This window comes from Dasypus novemcinctus, chromosome 5, assembly GCF_030445035.2.
Source record: "Dasypus novemcinctus isolate mDasNov1 chromosome 5, mDasNov1.1.hap2, whole genome shotgun sequence".
Classification (NCBI taxonomy): Eukaryota; Metazoa; Chordata; class Mammalia; order Cingulata; family Dasypodidae; genus Dasypus; species Dasypus novemcinctus.
In genome coordinates this window covers 45,699,301-45,724,535 of record NC_080677.1, presented here as the reverse complement: position 1 = coordinate 45,724,535, position 25,235 = coordinate 45,699,301, and the positions used below count along the sequence as shown (strand labels likewise).

General features: G+C 38.1%; 1 protein-coding gene and 1 pseudogene across 11 annotated transcripts in view; both read right to left on the bottom strand.

The window, feature by feature from the left end:
* LOC101428454 (bifunctional phosphoribosylaminoimidazole carboxylase/phosphoribosylaminoimidazole succinocarboxamide synthetase-like) overlaps window positions 1-16,711 on the bottom strand; it is a 35,588-nt pseudogene extending 18,877 nt beyond the window's left edge.
* A 2,378-nt stretch (window positions 16,712-19,089) lies between these two features.
* The window catches only part of DGKB (diacylglycerol kinase beta), a 723,907-nt gene continuing 717,761 nt past the window's right edge, over window positions 19,090-25,235 (bottom strand). For all 11 annotated transcript variants that reach the window (XM_058296926.1, XM_058296928.1, XM_071215137.1 and 8 more), the window contains one exon: window positions 19,090-22,848. In XM_058296926.1, the coding sequence (XP_058152909.1) occupies window positions 22,741-22,848 (108 nt within the window). In that variant the 3' untranslated portion in view covers window positions 19,090-22,740. The remainder of the gene's footprint in view (window positions 22,849-25,235) is intronic.

Sequence of the window (25,235 nt, the reverse complement as noted above, 5' to 3'; positions counted from 1 at the left end):
CGCCGCAGCGGGCAGCGGGCAAGGGAGCCGAGCCCAGCCTAGCTGGGCCGCGGTGGGCGGCGGGCGGGAGAGCCGAGCAGCGTTGCGCCGCGGTGGGCAGCGGGCGGCGGGTGGGGGAACCAAGCCCAGCTGAGCCTAGCCGCGCCGCGGCGGGCGGCGGGCGGGGAAGCCGAGCTTAGCTGGGCCGCGGTGGGCGGCGGGCGGGAGAGCCGAGCAGCGTTGCGCCGCGGCGGGCTGCGGGCGGGGGAACCGAGCCCAGCCAAGCCCAGTCGAGCCCAGCCGAGCTGCGGCGGGTGGTGGGTGGGAGAGCCGAGCCGCGCTGAGCCGCCCGGGCAGCGGGCGAGGGAGCCGAGCCCAGCTGAGCCTAGCCGCGCCGCGGCGGGTGGTGGGCGGGAGAGCCGAGCCGCGCTGTGCCGCAGGGGGCGGTGGGTGAAGGAGCCGAGCCCAGCCGAGCCCAGCCGCGCCGCGGCAGGCAGCGGGCGGTGGGCGGGGAAGCCGAGTCCGGTCGGGCCCGGCTGAGCCGCGGCGGGGGGGGGGGGGGGGGAAGCCGAGCCCAGCTGAGCCACGGCAGGCGGCAGGTGGGGGACCCGAGCCCGGCCGAGCCCAGCCGAGCCCAGCCGAGCCCAGCCGAGCCCAGCCGAGCCGCGGCGGGCGGTGGGCGGGGGACTGGAGCCCAGCTGAGCCCAGCCAAGCCTGGCGGCGGGGTTTCTGTTCTTTGGTTTTTGTTTGTTTGTTTGTTTGTTTTATTTTTTGTTGTTGTTCTTGTTGTTCTTTTTTTTTTTTTCAATCCTCTCTTTCTTGTCCCCAATATTCTTCTTATACTATTTTACCTTAACAATACAATAGGTCCTACAGGAAATACCTCACATTTGCTGGGTTTCCTCACCCTCCACTGCCTCATTTCTCTGTGAATAGATTTAGCCTATCTACACTATCCCCTTTCCCCTACAACTTGATATCCTCCACCATCTGCTATCTCTCCTATATTCCATCTCCCTTTCTTTGATCCACAAAATGTCTAACTCTTAATTTCTAATACCTTTGTTTAGTTTTCCATCTGGTATTCGTCCCTGAAACTATTACCTTTCTTTTCTCTTTCCCTCTCTCACGAAAACAATAGCCTCTTAGTACGTACCACATTCCTCCCATATTCAGTCGTCTACCTCATTATAGGTACTTTCCTACTACTATAACTCTACACAATTTACATGATCTAACCTCCATCCTCCCAGAACTCATATTGTTGCTTTGTAAACATATATCACCAATACTACTTCACACTTTTTCCTTCCTTACACAATTGACTTTCCCCAGCACTAATACTTTCCTTTAAAGTGAGCTTAACTAGCAATAAGAAATTGGAATAAGAAGAACAAAGTGACAAAGAGAAGATATAACACTTACGCAAAAACAACAGCTAATTAATCTCCAAGACTAGACAAAGAAGCTAAGGAACTGATTAAAACCGTCAAGAAAAAATGTTGACAAGACAGCAACAAAAATCTACAAACCAAACCAGTAATCAGGAAAACATGGCTGAATCCAATCAACAAACTGAAAATCAGGAAGGGGGGCAGGACTTCGCACAAGCAATGAAAGATCTCAGAACATTTATCACCGACAAATTTGATGAAGTAATGAAAGAGGTTAACAGCGTGAAGACAACACTTGGAGGGGAAATTGCAGACATGCGCAAAAAAATAACAGATATGATGGAAATGAACACCACAATTCAAGAAGTCAAAAATACACTTGCAGCAAATATCAGCAGACTAGAAGAGGCAGAGCAGAGAATTAGTGATGTGGAAGACAGTGCATTGGAAATCAAACAGATAGTAGAAGTGGTCAATAAAAAGGTAGAAAAAATCCAGATAGGACTTAGGGACCTGAATGATAACGCAAAACGCTCAAACATACGTATTATAGGCATTCCAGAAGGAGAAGAGAAGGGAAAGGGGTCAGAAGGAGTGTTGCAGGAAATAATGAATGAAAACTTCCCAAATCTACTGAAAGAGACAGATGTACATATCCAGATGTACATACAGCGCACTCCACTGGTCATAAACCCCAACAGGCCCACCCCAAGACATATACTTGTCAAATTATCCAATGCTCAAGACAAAGAAAAAATTCTAAAAGCAGCAAGAGAAAAGAAAACCATCACATACAAGGGAAACTCCATAAGATTAAGTGCTGATTTCTCATCTGAAACGATGGAGGCAAGAAGGCAGTGGTATGATATAGTCAAGGTACTAAAGGAAAAAAATTTCCAACCAAGACTACTCTATCCAGCTAAACTAGCATTCAAAAATGATGGAGAGTTCAAAATATTCACAGATAAACAGAAACTGAAAGAGTATATCAACAAGAAACCTCCCCTTCAAGAAATTCTTAAGGGAATTCTGCAGGAAGAAAGGAAAAAACAGGACAGTCAGAGATGGAGGAGAGTGTAAAAGCAACAAGAAAGACAAAAATAGAAGGGGAAAATAAAATAATACAAACAAAATATAACAAACACAAATCCAACCAAAATATGGCTACCATAAATAACTCTCTAAACGTAATAACACTGAATGTCAATGGATTAAACTCACCTATCAAAAGATTCAGACTGGGACACTGGATAAGGAAATACGACCCATCTATATGCTGCCTACAAGAGACACATCTTAGACCCAGAGACTCATGGAGGTTGAAAGTGAATGGCTGGAAAACAATCATACAAGCAAACAACAACCAAAAAAAGGCAGGAATAGCTATATTAATATCAGACAAAATAGACTTTAAATGCGAAACAATTGTGAGAGACAAAGAAGGATACTATATTTTAGTGAAAGGGACAATTTGTCAAGAAGATCGAACAATCATAAATATTTATGCTCCTAACAAGGGTGCCTCTAAATATGTGAGGCAAACGCTGGAAAAACTAAGTGAAAGAATAGATGCATCTACAATTATAGTGGGGGATTTTAATACACCACTATCAACTCTGGACAGAACATCTCAAAAGAGAATCACTAAAGAAACAAAACATTTGAACAGTATATTAGAAGAGCTGGATCTAATAGACATATATAGATCATTACACCCAAACACAGCAGGATATACATTTTTCTCAAGCGCACGTGGAACATTCTCCAAGATTGACCATATGCTAGGCCACAAAGAAAGGCTTAATGAATTCAGAAAGATCGAAATCATACAAAACAATATCTCTGACCACAGTGGAGTCAAGCTGGAAATTTGCAAGGGACAGAGACCCAGACTTCACACGACAATTTGGAAATTAAACAGCACACTCTTAGAAAAACAGTGGGTCAAAGAGGAAATCTCAAAAGAAATCAATGACTACCTTGAAACAAATGATAATGATAACACAACATACCAAAATTTATGGGATGCAGCAAAAGCGGTACTGAGAGGGAAATTTATAGCCATAAATTCATATATCAAAAAAGAAGAAAGAGCAGAAATTGAAGAATTAACTGCACATTTGAAGGAATTAGAAAAACAACAACAAAGTAACCCAACAGGAAGAAGAAGGAAGGAAATAACAAAGATAAGAGCAGAACTAAATGAAATAGAAAATAAGAAAGCACTTGAAAAAATAAACAAGACCAAGAGCTGGTTTTTTGAGAAGATCAACAAAATTGACAAACCTTTAGCGAGACTAACAAAGAAAAAAAGAGAAAAGATGCAAATACACAAAATAAGAAATGAGAAAGGTGATATCACCACTGACCCCACAGAAATAAAGACTATCATAAGAGGATACTTTGAAAAACTATATTCCAACAAAAATGACAATTTAGAGGAAATGGACAAATTCCTAGAAATACATAAGCAGCCCATACTGACGAAAGAAGAAATTGATGATCTTAACAAACCAATCACAAGCAAAGAGATAGAATCAGTCATTAAAAATCTCCCAACTAAGAAGAGCCCAGGGCCAGACGGCTTCACAGGTGAATTCTACAAAACATTCCGGAAAGAACTAACACCAATCCTGTTGAAACTATTCCAAAAAATCGAAACAGAAGGAGCACTGCCTAATTCCTTCTATGATGCCAATATTACCCTAGTACCAAAGCCAAACAAAGACACCACAAGAAAGGAAAATTACAGACCAATTTCTCTAATGAACCTAGACGCAAAAATACTTAACAAAATACTTGCTAATCGTATTCAACAACACATTAAACGAATTATACACCATGACCAAGTGGGATTTATTCCAGGTATGCAAGGATGGTTCAACATAAGAAAATCAATCAATGTAATACACCATATAAACAGATTGAGAGAAAAAAACCACATGATTATATCTATAGATGCAGAAAAGGCATTTGACAAAATACAGCACCCCTTCCTGATAAAAACACTCCAAAAGATCGGAATACAAGGAAACTTTTTGAACATGATAAAGAGTATATATGAAAAACCTAAAGCCAACATTGTTTACAATGGCGAAATCCTGAAATCCTTCCCTCTAAAATCAGGAACAAGACAAGGATGCCCATTGTCCCCGCTCCTATTTAACATTGTCTTGGAAGTACTGGCTCGAGCACTGAGACAAGAACCAGATATAAAAGGCATTCAAATTGGAAGGGAAGAAGTCAAAATTTCATTATTTGCAGATGACATGATCCTATATATAGAAAACCCTGAGAGATCTACAACAAAGCTCCTAGAACTCATAAATGAGTTTAGCAAAGTCGCAGGTTATAAGATCAATGCGCAAAAATCAGTAGCATAGAAATAATGAGCAAGATCAGGAGGAAATCAAGAAACAAATACCATTCACAATAGTAAATAAAAAAATCAAATACTGAGGAATAAATTTAACTAAAGAGGTAAAAAACTTATACATCGAGAACTATACAAGATTGTTCAAGGAAATCAAAGAAGACCTAAATAAATGGAAGAATATTCCCTGTTCATGGATAGGAAGACTGAATATTATTAAGATGTCTATCCTACCAAAACTGATCTACACATTCAATGCAATCCCAATAAAAATCAACACAGCCTTCTTTAAGGAACTAGAAAAACTAAGTACGAAATTTATTTGGAATAAAAAGAGGCCCCGAATAGCCAAAGACATATTGAAAAAGAAAAACGAAATAGGAGGAATCACACTTCCTGACTTTAAAACATACTACAAAGCTACAGTAGTGAAAACAGCATGGTACTGGCATAAGGAGAGACACACAGACCAATGGAATCGAATTGAAAGTTCAGATATAGAACCTCATGTATATAGTCATATAATATTCGATAAAGCCACCAAATCCTCTCAACTGGGAGAGAATGGCCTATTCAACAAATGGTGCCTGGAGAACTGGATAGCCATATGTAGAAGAATGAAAGAGGATTACCATCTCACACCTTATACAAAGATCAACTCAAGATGGATCAAAGACCTAAATATAAGAGTCAAGACCATAAAGACCTTAGAAAGCAGTGTAGGGAAACATCTACAGGACCTTGTAATAGGAAATGGCTTCATGAATATCACACCAAAAGCACGAGCAGCAAAAGAACAAATAGATAAATGGGACTACCTCAAAATTAAAGCCTTCTGCACCTCAAAGGAGTTTGTCAAGAAAGTAAAAAGGGAACCCACACAATGGGAGAAAATATTTGGCAACCATATATCTGATAAGAGACTTATAACTTGCATATATAAAGAACTCATATATCTCAAAAACAAAAAGATAAACAACCCATTTAAAAAATGGGAAAAAGATTTAAACAGACACTTCTCCAAAGAAGAAATACAAATGACTAAAAAGCACATGAAAAAATGCTCCAAATCCCTAGCTATCAGGGAAATGCAAATCAAAACTACAATGAGATACCATCTTACTCCCATAAGATTGGCAGCCATGAAAAAAACAGTAGAATACAAATGCTGGAGAGGATGTGAAGAAAGGGGAACACTCATCCATTGCTGGTGGGAATGCAGAAGGATCCAACCATTCTGGAGGACAGTTTGGCAGTTTCTCAAAAAATTATCCATAGATTTGCCATATGACCGAGCAATACCACTGCTGGGTATATACCCATCAGATCTGAAAACAAGGACACAAACCGATATATGTACACCAATGTTCATAGCAGCATTGTTCACCATCGCCAAAAGTTGGAATCAATCCAAAAGTCCATCAACAGATGAGTGGATCAATAAAATGTGGTATATACACACAATGGAATACTACTCAGTTGTAAGAACCAATACACTACAATCGCACGTGATAACATGGATGAACCTTGAGAATCTTATGTTGAGTGAAGCAACCCAGGCATTGAAGGACAAATACTATATGACCTCAATGATATGAAATAAGTTAACTGCCTCAGAGAGCTAGAGTCTGGAAAAGTGGCTTACTGGAAATCGGGGGGTGGAGGAAGGATGTGAGTTAATGTCTGTAGGGGTGGAATCTGTGATGAGCTGGGGGTAAGTATGAGCACAAAGAAGGGACAAAATGGGGGCAAGGGGTTACCTTCGGGTGGGGTTTTCTGGGTTTGAGGGGGGCTGGGGATGGGAAGAGGGGTAATATGGTCCAAGAAATAGGTGGGAGGGAGGAGCAACATACAAACATGGGAGAGTGCCAGAAGTTCGTTGAGAACTAAATGTTGAGTAAAACGTATCAAAGTATAAGTAGGAGGGTTACCTGGTTAGGACGCTCAGGGGGTATGGTCTGATGCGGGACAGACTCCGGAGGGAATAGCTGAAGGCTGATTTTTGCCAAGGTGGGTTCTACCATTGGGTGGGGTGGACCCATACCCTGGGGAAGACTAATGCCGTCCAATAGAGAGAACTGTATCTCTCGTGAGAAAGGACGGCTCCCAGGGCATTAGATTGGCAGGCGTTGTGGGCCCTAAGGGGAGGGGAAAATGGACGTGCAATGGATGGAACAAAGGTAAATAAGGGGGCAAAAGAGGAGTTATGTGAGAGTACACGAGGATGAATATAAAACAGCTAATATTACACCAAAAACATATAGGGGACGACAGACTAATAATGAAAACCATAAGACAAAACATAGGATAACTAAAAAATTTAGAAAACTGTACAACCTAAAGTATGGACCACATAGTAAGCACAAATGTTACCTTGTTTGAAAACTATAGTTTCGGAATCTGTACATCAGTTTCAGGAAATATGATATGAATAAGTTAAAAGATTATTGCTGTGGAAGGGAAAAGGTTTTATGGTGGATCTGGGGAAATACTGTATATTGTATATATGAATTTTGGTGATCTAAGACTCTTCTGAAGCTGACATTATGTTGGGATTCACTTTACGGGAAGTTTTGGATCACAGAGTGGTTCAACAATGGCAGCGGAGGAATACTGATATGGGATGTTATTGACAGGATATATATGGTTGACAGGGAGTTATACAGGGCATATGCCCAGGGTATATGGTTATGTCTATATATACTCATAGTGGAAACAATTAAAAACAACAGCTGGGGGGGTACTGGGCTCCTGGCCGGGGGGTCACTGTTGTGGGCCCTGGGAGAGCAGCGGCAATCCTCCAGGTGCAACGGCAAGAACCAGGAAGGAAGGAGGGCCCAACAGTGGGCTCTTGATACTAATGGCTACACTTTTGAGCCTATGCGCCTGCAATAAGAACAAGGCCTAGAGTAGCATTGTGCCTGGGGGTTTCCTCCTGACAGCCTTCATGTTACTCAAATGTGGCCACTCTCACAGCCAAACTCAGCATGTAGATGTGATGCATTCCCCCCAGCGTGGGACACGACACCCGGGGATGAGCCTCCCTGGCACCGAGGGATCACTACCACATACCAGCTGAAGAAGCAACTAGAAAATGACCTTGAATTAAAGATTCAATGCGGAACAGCAGAATATACCTGTCTACATATAATAACATGACTTCGGGAAGCGGTTTGACCTAATGTAAGGGGGAAATGGAAAGGAGAAATGAGATTATAAGGCTGTGAGTCTCTAAAAAAGAGTCTGGAGGTTGTCAGAAGGAATACCCCTATGTACAACTGAACAGAGTCTAAGAGACAGATAAGGTAGATACAACCCCAGGTATTGGTTCTTTTGAGGGATAAAGAGACCCACGGGTTCTATGGTCATGGCAGAAGGGGTTCACTGCCATGACAGATGGCCCTTCTTTGGAGCTGGTGTTTCTGCGTAATGGAAATGGACTCAGAGGGGATCTCTTTTCACAAGACTTGCATGCTACTTTATTGGAATTGTAGTTGGTGCTGGGTTTAAGATATATGTAGGGGATTTGAATCTCTGGACTGCTAATATGACACCCAGGCCCAGAGCCTCAACAGACTTCAGCTCCTACACTTTGACTTATTGGACTTACTCCACTCAGCTAACATGGAGTTGAAGAAGGTCAACCACCACAACATGGAGCCTAGAGTGTCTACAACTAGAAGCGGGAAGAGTGCATCCAGTACCCATGTGGAATCTAAGCCCTCACTTGACATAGGTGTGCAATGGACACAACCAATCCAATGTCCACAGAGAAAATGTGGAATGGGTGTGGGAACGGTAGCCATGGGGGCTGCTGGGTGTGGGGAACGGGAGGAAGAGATGAGATGCGGAGGCGTTTTCGGGACGTGGAGTTTCCTGGATAGTGCTTCACAGACAATTACGGGACACTGTAGATCCCCCCAGGGCCCACTGGATGGAACGTGAGAGAGTCTGGGCTATGATGTGGACCATTGACTATGGGGTGCAGTGATGCTCAGAGATGAACTTACCAGGTGCAATGGATGTATCACGATGATGGGAGAGAGTGTTGCTGTGGGGGGAGTGGGGGGCGGGGGCGGTGGGGTTGAATGGGACCTCATATTTTTTTTTAATGTAATTAAAAAAAATAATAATAAATAAATATTAAAAAAAAAAAGAAATAAATAGGACCCAAAAATAGTTTTTGAGTGACTCACAAGTTTAATGAGAGAATCAGACAAGTAATTAGTTAAAATACAGGATAAGAAGAACTTTAGCATAGGTATCCACAGAGGGTCTTATGGGAGTGAGGAGGAGACTCAAGAGTTACCTAATCAATGCTAATCTGAAATCAGGGAGGTTCCAGAAATCCTTCCAAATGGAGGTGAAATCAAGACTTGGGAGAAGGGGATCTGACAATGAGTATCATATTTGCCAAAGGGCATATTCAGAAAAGGTCATGGCCTATATGAGAGAAATGCAAGCAGGACAGGGCAACTGGAACCCAGTTTGCAAATGGGGGAAGCGGACTTGGCCCAATGAATAGGGTATCCGTCTACCACATGAGGGGTCCGCAGTTCAAACCCCGGGCCTCCTTGACCCGTGTGGATCTGGCCCATGCACAGTGCTGATGTGTACAAGGAGTGCCCTGCCACGCAGGGGTGTCCCCTGCATAGGGGAGCCCCACACATAAGGAGTGTGCCCTGTAGGGAGAGCTGCCCAGAGGGAAAGAAACTGCAGCCTGCCCAGGAATGGCGCCGCACACATGGAGAGCTGACACAACAAGAAGACACAACAAAAAGAAACACAGATTCCTGGTGTCACTGATAAGGATAGAAGACGTCACAGAAGAATGCACAGCGAATGGACACAGAGTGCAGACAACTGGGGGGCGGGGGTGGAATGGGAGAGAAATAAATTTAAAAAATGAATAAATCCTAAAAAAAAAAGATTGCAAATGAGGGTGAGAGAGGAGAGGATACTGGAAAGGTCATAAGGCCCAGCTCATGAAAGCCCTCCTTCTCTAAGGACTTTGGACTTTATCATGTAAGCAGTGGGAATACAATAACGGATGGTACCTATGTCTAGAAAAATACATGTGACATCATAGAGGAAAGACTGAAGTTAGGACAAAGAAGAATTTATTGCTACGACTAATATGATTTCCATTACAAGTAACTAATATGATTTGAGTGATTGCTAATAGAAAACAATTTTGAAAATTATCTCTACTTAATCTCCACAACACTGAAATAAGACCTATGCTTATATGTATTTTATAGAAAAGAAAATTGAGGTTTAAAGATATTAAGCAATTTTTCCCCGATATATGTTTTGTAAACAGGTACCTGGGGTTAAAGTTTATGCTTTGTCTCCAGAATCTTCTTAATAAATCTTAAATGGCTCTGAGGCCACTTGCATGAGGCTTTTGCAAAACTTGAGGAAAATGGGGAGGAATTAGCATCTCAGTCAGAGGTATGGAGCACAGCCCTACTCTGGGGGCCACGATATCCACCAGGATTCCAGACAATAGTATGTGTAACTTCGGTGAGCAACCACTTCAATCTCTGTCCCCAAGTAGAAAGATCTGAAAGAAATGCTGCTCTGCTCCACGTTTAGTGGCCATTTCGACCCAGGCCTTGTGGCCTTCTAGCCCTGTGAGGTCACAGTGCTGAGATTCTCTGAGGCACTACTTGGGCAAGAGAGTTTGGAAGAATTGCAATTGAGGAATTATCTATATGAGTTAGGAAGAGAAAACAAATTTCTAAACTATCAATTAAAATCTTCTATTCACTGATCCTAGAGGAAAGACTGTGCTACCTTTTTATTTTCTTAGTAGAAAAATATTGCGAAACTGTTTTCTGTAAAGAAAGATTCAAAGAGGATGTAGCCAAAAAATGTAGGACAAAATTTGAAAGTGAATCAGGCAATTAATTCTCTTTCTAAATAAATAATTTGTTTTGTAATTTTAAAATTCTTTTTCCTATTGAGATTTCACTAAACTGTAAGAGCTTCAGCATTCACAAAATGTGGATCCATCCTTAACTAAAGCTATAATCTAGGTAGGAAATAATGAGGGCATGAATGAGGGCAGTAGAAGTGATTAGTAGGACTTGGACTTGATGAATATTAAGGTGATAGAGTTGATGGGTTTGGTTGGAGTAGGAGAAGGGAAAGTAGTTGAGGTTTTTCCTGGAATTCTGACTTAGTCTATATGGATACTGGTGTAATGAAAAGAGAAAATAATACACGAAGAGAAAAGGATGATTTTGGAGCATAATATGAGTTATGTTTTGAAGATTTAGATTTAATATGCCTGCGAGATACTCAAGTAAAGTTGTTGGAATAGGTAGAAAAACATAGAAAGAGTTCAAACTGGGTTGTGTAGGAGATAAAGATTAGGAGATAAAGATTATTTGTAGCTATATTTGAAACCATAGGTGTGGGTGATATTGATTAAGTAAATGAAAGGAATTATATTTAAGGATTAAAAGAGGAGAGTTTGGGAACACACACTGTAAAGAGCGTTATTGAACTGATAGGTGGAGAAAGAGAAGTCAATGAACAAGGGTTGAAATTCAAAATATCAATTAACCTATATAAAAACATGAATGAATCTACATGGATCAAAAGATTTTAAAAATTCCCATCTATTTCTAGCATCCAGCTCCCTAGCTCGCTACCTATCTCTATATTTATATTTATAACTGCTCCTCAAGTGATACATATTTTAATGCAAATCATATATCAAACGATCCTAATAATTTTCAAATCATTTGCTGAATTTTGGAAGTTGCTGATGTAACCTGTTTGGTATGGTTTTTGATAGTCAAAGAACACTTGCCTCTGAGCTATGCTTAGCATAAGGAACAAGGATCAACTTCCGACACTTCCAACAATTTCCCAAATAAAGTTATATTCATTAGGTGACTTTTAGTTTCAGTAATTTTCTTTTAATGTCACTGATATTGGTCATTGTCATAAAATTCTTCTTGCAGTTTTTGCTCCAAAAATAAGTACACACCTTTTATTATGTCGTGAAACTCTATTTAATCTCTTTTATAAATTAAGTCATGAGTATAGTTTACTATCTTGTCGTGTTAAGTAGATTGACCCTAGTCCTTTGGGCCAGGTGAGTAGCAGTGCAGCATGGTGACTGTGAGAAGAAGATCTGTTGTTGGGTCTCTGGTTTCCAGTCCTGGTTCTGTCACTCAAGTTTTAAATAGCATTTCTGTGCCTTAATTTCCTCATTTGTGAAATGGGAATGATGGCAATAATTAGAGAACTCAAATGAATGAATTTTTGTGTAGAATGGTGCCTGGGGCAGAGCAAGCACTATATAAGCATCAGTTCTTATTTTTATTAACAAAATCAACATTTTTAGTTCTAGGATGGGTGAGATTTTTGGAGGTTTTAATAAAATTACTCACTTAAATGGAGTGGTAATTCATACGGAGAATGAAAAGTAAGGTATATATATGAGGGGCATTCCCCAATTCCATACTGCCCCCACTGGCCTTGTATATCCCCTGCAGCATCCTGTTTGTAACTTGTTGCCCCTGCTCGAACCATAGTGGCCTCCCATTAATGCACTCATACCTATTTTTCCAACCTTTCCCTTATGTTTTCAGAGCCCCAAATCATGGATTCTACAGCTTCCACTGTAGCCCTTGAGAGGGCAACTCTGGGAAAATGCCATCTCTTAGTCATGATTGTTGACCCTTCTGCTGATGCATAGTCAGAGCAAGGAGGGTAGATACCAGTGTGTCAAAGCTATGGACATGTAATGGGCAGGTAGATGCTAGCTCTACTTCCAGTGATCTTCCTCAAGGATCTGCCAGACCTGGATGGGTGGGTATAGCAGGAGCAGCGGGAACTCTCTGGAGTTCCTGCTGGGGTGAGTGTGGGGCAGAAAATGAGCAAAGCTTTTTGCACCAAACAGGCATGAGCACCAATCAACGATTGTAGGTCCTGTGGTACCCTGAAGAGAAGCGGGTCTGAGTGAATGCGAGGTAAAATGGGCATTGAATACAATTGACAATGAAATCTGGACACCATTTTGGGGGTTTTTAAGATGGGATGGGATGGGGTGGAGGGAAAAGCAAAGAGCAAAATATAATTAAGAAAGAGGAGAGGCAAGCCTGTGGATAGTGGCCAAGTCCTCTGGTGAGATATCCCATCGTGATGTTCTATTAGTTTAGTGCTGAAATGGTATTAAGTTGTCCAACGATAGACTTTTCTTGGTGGCCTAATGATATTTGCTTGGAATTCAAATTGTACATCTACAAATGTCCAGATAACTTTTTTTGGGAGGTTTCAGTCTGGAGAATTATAACATTCTCTGAAAAACCTGGGCATACAGCGACAACTTATTTTGAACCTGAGGTTGACAACTGTTTTTCTGATAGAAAAATTGTTTGTAAAACAATTTTGCAGAACAGAATAAAGTCTCCTGTACCATTGATTTTTCTGTTTTCTTTAGTAATGTATATGCATGAGAAACTGCTCTAAATTCTCTAAATTAATATACTAATTTATTTAATTTCCAATACCCATTCCAATTTCACAGTTAAGTAAACTGAGGTATGGAGGGGACCTTAAATAACTTTACTGAAATTGCATAGCAAGTAGGTGGTACATCTAAATTTTGCACTCAGGTCTGGCCTGATTTCAGCAACTCAAAATACTGCCCCTTACTGGGAGATTAGAAAGGCATCAGGGCCTAGTAGGATGTTCTTCAGTCTTTTAACATCAATGTTGAAAGAATGTGTGGAATTGTAAAGTGGTTAATTTTTCTAGCCCTTTCAGTCTTTGAGTTGCCAGAAAAGGACAGAGGAATCCTTTTTCACTGACGGGTACAACTTGAAAGTACAATATGTTAAAACTGGGACTGGACTGGTAACAACGCTTCAATGTGTATTCATCAACTGTGACAAATATACTACACTAGTGAGGGATGTTGTTGATGTGGGAAGGTGTGGGCAGAGAAGGAGTGGGGCATATGGGAATCCCTTACATTCATTTTTTTGCAAAATTTATGTAATCTAAAACTCGTTTAAAGTAAAAATAATTAAGATGGGGCTAGAGTAGAAAAATTGTAAAAATATACACACAGGACTGTCTTCTTTAAACTCAAATACATTTTCTAATTTTCAAAAATATGCTATAAAATCCCTAACAGTTGTTAAGAGTGATAGTAATAATACAATTTTAATCAGAAATATTTTTTCTGAGGTCGACTTACTTCAGGACATGAATGTTTTGGTGGAAGAATGGATGAAAGTCTTTTGAAGTTGCTAGTGGCTCTACCACCACTTGTAAATTGTTGCAAAGACTTAGCATTCTATTATGAATGTTTAAATTGTATTATTTTATATTATTTTACTCATTTAATATCAACATTTTACAATTAATATTCTCTATTACTTAATTACCATAAGCTTTAGAGGGAAATGGACTTGGCCCAGTGGTTAGGGTGTCCGTCTACCACATGGGAGGTCTGCGGTTCAAACCCTGGGCCTCCTTGACCTGTGTGGAGCTGGCCCATGCACAGTGCTGATGCACGCAAGGAGTGCTGTGCCACGCAGGGGTGTCCCCTGCGTAGGGGAGCCCCACGCGCAAGGAGTGCGCCCCGTAAGGAGAGCCGCCCAGCGTGAATAGAAAGTGCAGCCTGCCCAGGAATGGCGCCACACACACGGAGAGCTGACACAATAAGACGATGCAACAAAAGGAGACACAGATTCCCATGCCATGGACAAAGAAGATGCAGCAAATAGACACAGAGAACAGACAACCAGGGTGGGGGGGAGGGGAGAGAAATACTACTTAAGCCACATCTGCTCCCTCTTTCTTCTTTTTTAATGTAAGCATTTGAAGCTACAAATTTCCCTCTCAGCACTGCCCTTGTTACATCTCATAAGTTTTGGTATCTTGTATTTTTCTTTTCATTCACCTCAAGATATTTTCTAATTTCCTCTGTGATTTCATCTTTGACCCCTAGGTTGTTTGAGTATGTTGTTTTAATTTACACATATTTTAAAATTTTCCAGTTTATTTTCCACTATTGATTTCTAGCTTCATTCCATTGTGGTCAGAAAAAAATATATATTGTATGATTTCACTATTTTTAGACTTATTGAGACTTGTTTTGTGGTCCATTCTCCTTCTTTATGGTCTATTCTGGAGAATGACTCATGTGCACCAGAGAAGAATGCATATTCTGTTGCTCTTTGGTAAAATATTCTATGTATATCTGTTAGGTATGGTTGATTTATAGTATCATTCAAGTTTTCCACTTTCCATTGATCATCTAGATGTTCTATCCATTATTGAAAGTGATGTATCGAAGTCTCCTACTATTAATGTAGAACCTTTTATTTCTTCCTTCAAATCTGTCAATATATTGTGGGGCTCTACTATTAGGTAAGTATATATTTATAATTGTTGTCAGTATATAGTGTCCTTTAACAGTATATACTGTCCTTCTTCATCTCTTCTAACAGTTTTTGACTTAAAACCTATTTCATCTGGTGTTATTCTAGCTACTTCAGTTCTCTTTTGGTTACTATTGGCACAGAATATTTTTTCCAATCTTTCCCTTTCAACATACTTGTGTCTTTGTATTTAAAGTGAGTCTGTTATACATGGCATATGTTTGCATGCTTTTTAATCCATACTGATAATCTCTGCCTTTTGCAGGAATGTTTAATTCATTTACATTTAATGTAACCATTAATAATACAGGACTTTCTTTAACCATTCTGCTATTTTTTCTTTGTAAGTTTTTTTTACTTACTAAATTTATCATGTATTAAAGCTTTTTTAACAAAATTATCAAACAGCTATTAATATTTATTCACTTCCTTGATGCTATTTGTTTTATTTTTTAATTTAATTTTTAATTATCTGTTTTAAAGTTAATAGATCACACAAAATGTTACATTAAAAAACATAAGAGGTTCCCATATACCCTACTTCCCACCCCCACCCCATCTTTGTAAGTTTTATACCTTTTTGACACTCAATTCTTCATTAATGCCTACTCACATTTTCTTTTTTTTTTCTCTAGTGTACTATTTTTAGTCACTTCTGATTTTCTTTGTATATAGTTTTTCAGATTTTTCTTTTTTATGGTTACTCGGGGCCTTACATTTAACATCCTAAATCTATAAGAATGTTGTTTGATTTAACTTCAATAGCACAGATGAACACTATTCCTATACCATTCCATTCTCCACTATTATGTCTTAATTGTTTCAAATTATATTCTTATATATTATGTGGCCAAAACCATAGATATTTCATTACTTTTTCTACATTTGCACTTTAGAACCTGTAAGAATTAAGAAGTGGAGTTGCATATTAAAAAATACAGTACAATTGTACTGGCATTTATGATTATCTACAGAGTTACCTTTATTGGAGATATTTAGTTTCTTTATGCTACTTGTTCCCTTGTCTAGTGTCCTTTCATTTCTGTCTAAGGAATTCCCTTTAGCATTGCTTGTAGGGCAGATCTAATGGTGATAACTACCCCCAACCTTTGTTTATCTGGCACTGCCTTAATCTCGTCCTTACTTCTGAATGACATTCTCTCCAATGTTAAAATTCTTGGTTAGAAATTATTTTCTCTCAGCACTTTAAGTATTTCATTCCACTGTCTTTTGCTCTCTATGGTTTCTGACTAGAAATTGGCATTTAATCATCTTAGAACTCCTTTGTCCTTAACACATTTTTTTCTTGAAGCTTTCAGTTTCTTCCTTGTCATTGGCATTTAATAGTTTGACCACTATGTGTCTGAGCATGGATTTCTTTGCTTATCTTTTTTAGGTGTATTGGGTATCTTGAATATGTCTATTTATGTCATCCTTTAAATTTTGGAAGTTTTCTGCCATTATTTCTTTGTGTTTACCTTCTGACCCTTTTTCTCTTCTCCTTCTGGGATCCCAGTAATGTGTACAATGGTAATCCTGATGATGTTCCACATGTCTTCCAAGCTCTGTTCACTTTTTTAAATTATTTTTTTTCTTCCTTCTCCACAGCCTGAATAATTTTAGTTGTCTTGTCTTTGAGTTCACTGAAATTTTCTTCTGCCAGATCCAATCTGCTGTTAAAACCCTCTAGGGAATTTTTACTTTCAGGTATTGTAGACTTCAGATCTGCTATTTCTATTTGGTTCCATTTTAAAATTTCTATCCGTTAAAATGCTCACATTATTCTTTTACTTTTTTCTCTGTGTTTTCCTTTATCTCCTTGATAAAGGAGATATGTCCTTAGGAATATTTATTTTGGAATCTTTATCCAATATGTCCAAAGTCTGGTCTTCTTTCTTGATGATTTCTGGAATTTTATCTGGCTCTTTGGATGGACCATCATTTTCTATTTCTTTGTTTGTCTTGTAATCTTTTTTGCCAACTGCATACTTTAATATTTTCAAGTGTTGACTCTGGGATTTAGTCCTTGAGTTGTCCATTCTGTAATTTTGTATCTAGCTAATGATAGGACAGAGAGTTCCTTGAATACCAGAAGCTAACTAAAACAAGCCAACACAGAAACACTCGCAGATTTTGCATATTGGTTCTGGGTTGGCTTGTGCATATCTTTAGAATTTAGCCATCCTATCATAAAGATCAGCTTGAGACAAATGTGAAGTGTAGAGTCCTCTTTTCTGAACCTATGTCTTGTCCTAGGCTTGTTCACACTAGTGGCCTTAGGAATTCCCTGGTTTACAGGAATTGGAATGCTCCTTCTACTTCTTTCGAATTACAGTCAAACCTCAGTGATACTGAGGGCTCAATTTATGCAAAGTGAGTTACATAAATTGTTTGGTTTCCCAGTGCATAGAAAAGTTATGTTTACACTAAATTATAATCTATTAAATGTGCAATAGCATTATGTCCAAAAAGTAATGTATGTACCTTAATTAAAATATGACATAGAGACACAAAGTGAGCACATGTTGTTGGAAAAACGGCTCTGATAGACTTACTCAGTGCAGAGTTGCCACAAACCTTCAATTTTGGGAGGAAAAAAAGTATCTGCAAAGCACAATAAAGCAAAGTGCAATAAAACAAGAGATGGGCGGCAGACTTGGCCCAGTGGTTAGGGCGTCCGTCTACCACATGGGAGGGCCACGGTTCAAACCCCAGGCCTCCTTGACCCGTGTGGAGCTGGCCCACGCGCAGTGCTGATGCGCACAAGGAGTGCCCTGCCACGCAGGGGTGTCCCCCGCATAGGGGAGCCCCACGCATAGGGGAGCCTCACGCACAAGGAGTCCACCCCATAAGGAGAGCCGCCCAGTGCGAAACAAAGTGCAGCCTGCCCAGGAATGGTGCCGCACACACAGAGAGCTGACACAAGATGACGCAGCAAAAAGAAACACAGATTCCTGTGCCGCTGACAACAGAAGTGGACAAAGAAGACGACGCAGCAAATAGACACAGAGAACAGACAACAGGGGTGGGGGTGGGGGGGAAGGGGAGAGAAATAAATTTTAAAAAAATCTTTAAAAAAACCAAAAACAATAAAAAACAAGAGATGCCTGTAGAGTCTCCTCTTCCTGAATGCTCTATTGTGTCATAAAGCCTTAATTCCTTTGCCCAAGGCCACTTTTTTTTATTTCTTATATTGCTTTAGCTGTTTGTTTCTGCCTGCAGGGCAAGTTCTGGAAGGGCAAGTCAGAGACCAGTTCCCTGGTACAATATTTTAGACTACCACCTGATAGATCAGCAAGGACATACAGACACCCCAGTATGTGCATAGGGATTACTCTATCTGTGGGGCCAGGGACCCACAATTAGAGCACAAGCTTGCTCTACACTCTACCAGGGCAGGGAGCAACACGGTTGCCAGGAACTTCTATGTTTTTATTTTTTAAGTCGCACTTTCTTGATTCGTTACTCCACTCTGGAGTTACTGCAACTCTTTAACTGTTTTCCAGAGTTTTGAAGAAGATAGCTCTACCAGTTTTTGCTAGTTGTTGAAACACTCTGGGAGAACAGAACCCTGGAACATTTTATACTACTGTTTTGGTCACTGGAAAGTTGCTTCTTTAATTCTTACTTTTCCCTACCCCATGTATTGTGTCCAGATGTCTCTAATAGATGGAAAGGTATTTAGAGAAAAATGCCCACAGCAGCAACTTACGGCCCAAAGCACCATGCAGTGGAAGTTTTCAGTTCTTAAGGGCACAGAATCAGATGCAATATATGAAACACTTTCCTCACTGACAAAAGGAAGCAAGGAAGCAGCTGGCCTATGTATAACTGGAGTATACTCACTGTGGTAGATAGTCTGTCAAATAGCCTGAAGAGTTAATTTACGGGAGAAATTTGGCCAAAATGGTGACTAGTCATGACACTTAACTGAGTGGTTAATAGTTTTATTTCAAAAAGTGGGATATCATACATAAAAGTTTCTGAGAAAATAGGATACTGTAATTTAATGAATTTCATATTTTTAAACATAATAAGGATGTATAGAATCTTTCAAATGAAAGTTTATGCAAACTTTATTTAAATACAATGCAATTTAATAAGGAGTTTCAAGGGGGTGATTTCTATCTTTCACAAAATGAAAGCTCTTCTTTTTGTAGGTTATATTCATTTATTTATTTTTAATTTTAAACTATCCTAAACATATATTACAAGGGTTTACTCTTTTAATTTTGACTATGTGTGTTGTATTTGAATGCATTCTTTGAGGATCATGTATGCCATGAAAATCCATATTCCTTTTCATAATCAAAAGATAAGAAACTAAGTTTGACACAAAAAAGGGATGAAGTTTTTAAAAATTCTTGTGTCATTCAAGTAGAATACAGCCTGAAATTCAAAAACAGATTCTTTCTTCACAATCACAATTGCCTCCCATCCCCCTGAAAAGGAAAACAGAACAAAATACTGAAACATATGTGATTCATTAGTCCTTACTAGATTTAAATTTTTGCCTGTTGTAGACTATCTACCCTAAACATCTGAGTTTTGTTTTATTCCAGCTATGATCACATGACGTGCTTGAAACTGAAAAATGCTTTTAAAACATTGTTTATTACATTTCTCCCAATATATCTCCTTCCTCCACAATAAATTGCCCACCACTTTTCACATCAAATAAATCTGGTATATACATATAAATTGAAAAATGTGTCTTTGGAAATTTCTGACCCTATATAGGTCCCTCGACTCCTATTTATTAGAAGTATGGATGTCCAGATTTATTATAGAATCTCTCTCTGTTTACCAACTCAGTGTATGACAATATTTATCAGAGTGGACAACTCTTTTCTCCTATCCCTCAAAAGTCAAATGCTAATTTTGACGTAAAAGATGAATCACTTTATAACTCTCTATCTACTATATTTAAAAGAGGTTGACTCAACAACTCAAACACCCACCCATACCCATAGAAGCATAATTTTCCATCATGTAAAACTAATATTCATTATTCAATATTTTAATATACTATAGAACTTTTACTTGAAGCTGTCATAAAAATGGGGAGAATATCTTCTCTGATCTCAAAACCATTAAAGTAGGTTTTTAAAAACCACTTTCCAAACCCCAGGAGTAGTGTACTGGAAGGGCAAGTACATCAGTATCTCTACAAAATGAGTTTAGGAAAGTACAATTTGATTCATATCTACTATTGGCACCAAATGAATCCAACTGACTGAAAATGTGAGTAAGTACTATTAGCACTAATTATAGCTATACAGCCACATTGAGATGAGGCTGCATCCATTATTGAAGTCTTATAGGCAGGTTGTTTAATTTATCTCATCTCACTGTCTGTTCAACAGCTTTCCACTGCACAGATTGTTAAGAATGATTCTCAGACTGTTGCTGCCTTCAAACTATAATTATAAAAGGTACTCAAGATAATCGTTTGTAGTACTGAACATAAAATAATTTGTGGCATCAAAATACATTTTTGACACAAAGCTTGCCTGCTCATTATAGAAAATTTTGTCAATTAATGCAAAAATATTTATTACCTGTTTAACCATAGATACACAAAATCAATGTATGTGTTTTATTACACTGTGTCAGTAATGCATATGCCACTGTTTGAAATTTCTTTTAGTCTAGATTCCTGCTTTGCCAAACAACTTTTAAAATTATTATTATTATTATATCAGGGCAAATGATTGCAGTGTTGAATTTACAGTTGTAATGATAATTTTCCTGGGAATGTAAATTATCTTAATTTTATTGAAAAGCTTTTATTTTTAAAGCAATTAGACTTATTGTGGATTGATATTTACCATCCAATGTTCCTGGAATACTAAAAGAATATACTTCATACATAATCTTCCACTATAGTACATTGCTTGAGAGTAGCTATTTGATATAACAGCATTCAGCTGAGTTTTCAAACCAAAGTACTAAAATTATAGCAATTTCACTTGAAATCCATAAATCCATGCGCAGGCCTGTGTTCAACAGAATCACTAAATGCTATTTGTTATTCAAAGATGAATGAATCAATAGTAAAATAGAACTGATAAATCATTAGCACTTTAATGCAGAGTGGATAGAAAACTAATAAATCATGCATTTCAAGCACTTGTTTTCCCTGCAGCATGTTTGAAAACATAAAACATGCAATGATGAGATGCAGGTCAATATGAACGACAATATCAAGACTGCTCAGCATAGAGTTTCATCTTATATCACACGCTTAATGAAATGTTATGAAAAGTATAGCTCCATGATTTATTTAAACAATCAGAGAATCCAACCATGCCATGAACACCTTAAACAAAGATCTAGGCCTTCATTCCCAAATAAACATTGGAAACGTCATAGAGACTAGGGATGGAGGGGTCTAATTGCATGCATGATTTGCTTTAATGAGCACAATGTTATTACAGGTGCCAATTTATACTAAAAGGAACTGATAGAATCATTTGCTTTCCTCAAGTGTACTTCACTGATCCACTAAATTTGAAGACACTATATTTATAAATGACCAAATAATTAACAAATTATCTATTGAGCTGTGACTTGCAAGGCCTATTGTCTATGAAAAGGGAGCACTTTAATTATAAATAATGGATAATTTGCCCTCTTCCAGAATTTTAGTCATTAAAAAATTAATCATAATAACCATAAATTTGTCCCATAATGCTTAATTAATTAAGCATTAGCCCATTTCTCTCAAGCCTTTATTGCTTAATCTTTGGTGGGAAATAGTTTATTAGGCACATAGTTTAAACCATCTATTTGGTTACTGGTGTGAATTTGAATTTTCTTCCAGATTCCCATGCAGTAAGGAATAAGGCTGATTGTAGTATCACACTTTACTGCCAAGGAGCATGTATTTACTTATTTCAGTTTGAAAACAAAACTCTAACCAAAAAAAAAAAGGGGAAAAAACCCTCACCCACTTTCTATTTTTCAGTACAAGAAAATTTTATACCTGATACTTTAAATTCCACTCAAAAGCATTAAGATGTTGAAGGAAAGCTATTTAGATATAGCAAGATACAATAGACAACTATTTAATACGATCTTTGAATTAAAAGTCTCTCAAGTCCTAGGTCAAAGGTCATTGATCCACTTTTCTAAAAGGGAAAGTATAGCAACCCAAGATCATGATCATTGTATTATTACTGATTAGTGCTTTTTAATAATTGCAATCACACTGAAAGAATCACATTTCCCACGGTATTTCCTTTTTTTTTTTTATGTTTCACAGGTTTTCTCCATGGGTTAGTAAATGGAAATTTTAGGAGGTATGAGTGGTAGACATAAAAATCTATGGAAATGCATGCAACAAAAATATGCAGTATCACTTCTTGTAAACATCTGCTTCCTTCATGCAAAGAAGTCTATAAAAATCGAGACAAATTTTCTAATAGCTGAATTTTACATTAGCTCAGTAACAAAAATGACTAAACCAATTCCATGATTTTGCATGAGCAGGAGACTTGAAATGGTTCAAAGATTTCCAGCTTAAGTATTTCATGGCCCAATTATGCTAACAGATTTCTAAGACTGAAACAATACAGGATTATTCCTTGCTTCTGTTTCTTGTTCTTTTGACGAGGGAGCAGAATAATCCGGATTTTGGAGGAGGGCCTATCAGCATTGGAGCTTGGTTCTTGTGTGTAATTTTTATCTAGGAAAAAAAAGAGAGAGTGCAGTAAGTTCAAGATATAATATCTATTTCTGAAAACTTCTGTTAAAGTTACTAATATTTCATGAATTGCTGAACACTACAAGTGTAAAAGTAATTGAAGAGTTTCTATTATTTCAAAAAATATTGTTGAAAGAGATAAGGATATGCAAATATTCCAATATATAAGAGACTAATAAGAATTCAATTTAGCTGAAGTCACATTTTAAACATGTAGCCTTTAATCTCACTGGTAGTAAGACCCCAAAGCTGCCTATTTAAGCTCTGTGATTATTTAACATAATTTCTTGACCATTAGTTATGTGTCATTTATTTAAGGCAGGAAGGGATGTACCATTTTAATACCCAGATTTCCAGTTGTAGCCCAACATCAAGATATACTTAGTATCAAGGCAAGCCTTATTTATCTTGCTAATCAGATTGTTTCTCTCTTTCAACATGAACTGCAAGGCTTAATTTCAAAACAATCATTAGGAATGAAAGTCAAAAGTTAATGTGCATTAAAGGTCAAAAATGATGAACTAGCTTTCTAATTTGTTAATTAATTGGTAATAGAATAGAATCAAATATTGAAAAGCCAGCTTAAGACACTTTGAGAGACTGCTCTAAAGCTACTCGTTTTGATTTCTTTGATATAAAACTACGAATCACCTTAAATGAGACAACCTTAAAGTAGATTATGTCTGCAATTTTCTCTAATTCAAGTCTAAATTAGAGAAGACATTTTATGAATATATGCTATGCTCAAAGCTAATTGAAAGCAATTATCAAAGTGGCATTTTGTCTGTGACTTTAAGATACATTGTAAGATAATAAATGATTCTCATTATGTAATAAAAAGGTCACATCTTGCCTTTGGGCTAGTGATGCTAAGAGTTTTTCAAAAGCAATCTGAGACATTTTCTTTAGCGAACTGCGACTAATACAAGAACCATCGCTTATTAAATATCAGTTGTCACCTGCACGGCATCCACATCAGAGATGAGTATTTCTTTCAAAAAGAAACACCACCTCATTAAAAGCTGCAAAAAATATATCTCTTAAAGTGCATACCTGACATTTTCAAGTTAAAATGAATATCTTTAACTTGTCATTCATTAATAGCAATGAAACAAAAAAAAAAAAAGAATGTCACGTGGACAGGATCATTAAAATCAGGATTGGGCCTTTTGGGAAATGGAATTTTACTTCACAGTATAGAAGACAGAACTATACGAAAAACCTTGAAAGGATGAACTTTTTTTTAAACTCTGTTGGAATCAGGTTATTCTGGAAGGATTCAGTGTTCTTCTCTCTACTATAAAAATAAATTGTACCTGTAAAAGGCCACCAGGCTAAACCAGCCCCAAATTCCCTGGGACTCTGACTTTTTTTATGTTATTATCTTATGAATTGGGGCATAAATAGCCAGATTGTAAGATGCCAGAATGCACCTATCTATGTACACTGGTTTCTACAAGATTTTCTCTCTTAATAATTCAGCTTTAGATTACACTATAACTTACGAGTTTTATTTTTAAACTTCTCTGAATTCAAGCTTTGGACAGGATCTAATAGAGCATCATTCATTCATTTATTCATTTCACAAAATTTAATGAGCTCCTACTATGTTTCAGACACTGTATCAGGAACTATGAAAAAATAGACAATGAACAATCTTTGCTCCAAAAAGTTACAGTCTAGTAGGAAAAAAATAACAATCAGGTTCAATAATGTTATGGACGCTGAAGTAGGAGGAAAAGCAGAAAGGCACTGTTTTTCGTTTTTTGTTTTAATTTTGGAAATGAAACATTTTACCCAAAATGTCGTTTTATTTGAGTGCCTCCATTTTTTCAGAGCCAGGTACCTACTTCTCAGTTGTTCCTTGATATATCAAATATATTTTGAACACCAGCATGAGCAAGGCATATTGTAACTTGAATTTTTTTGTCTTTTCATTTTTTTATTTTTAAAAAGGTACTTAGATTACATAAGTATTACAAAGAATATATAAGGGATGAAACTTGATTTTGATTGTTTGGTTTCTAAAAGAATCTGAGATTACAATTGAAAGGGTATTGTGGCAAGCATAACCAATAGTGATAGGAAGAAGCCCATGGAAGCTGGGAGGGGGCCACTGTACGAAGGTAGAGGAACAGGGCGAAGTGCAAGGTTTACTTTCTCCAGGCACATGAATAAAAATCTGTGTTTAGAAAATGCAAGACAAATATTGTCAACAATAAAATGGTGTCCTAGAAAAACTCTCTTTCTACTTATCACCTACTCTTTTGAAAAGCAAGAGAGCTAGAAGAGAGGCACTTCTAGTGCCCCATTACACTTTCTAGTTCTGTCTTCTCATTTTAGATTTCAGTTGGGGACATTCAAAACCA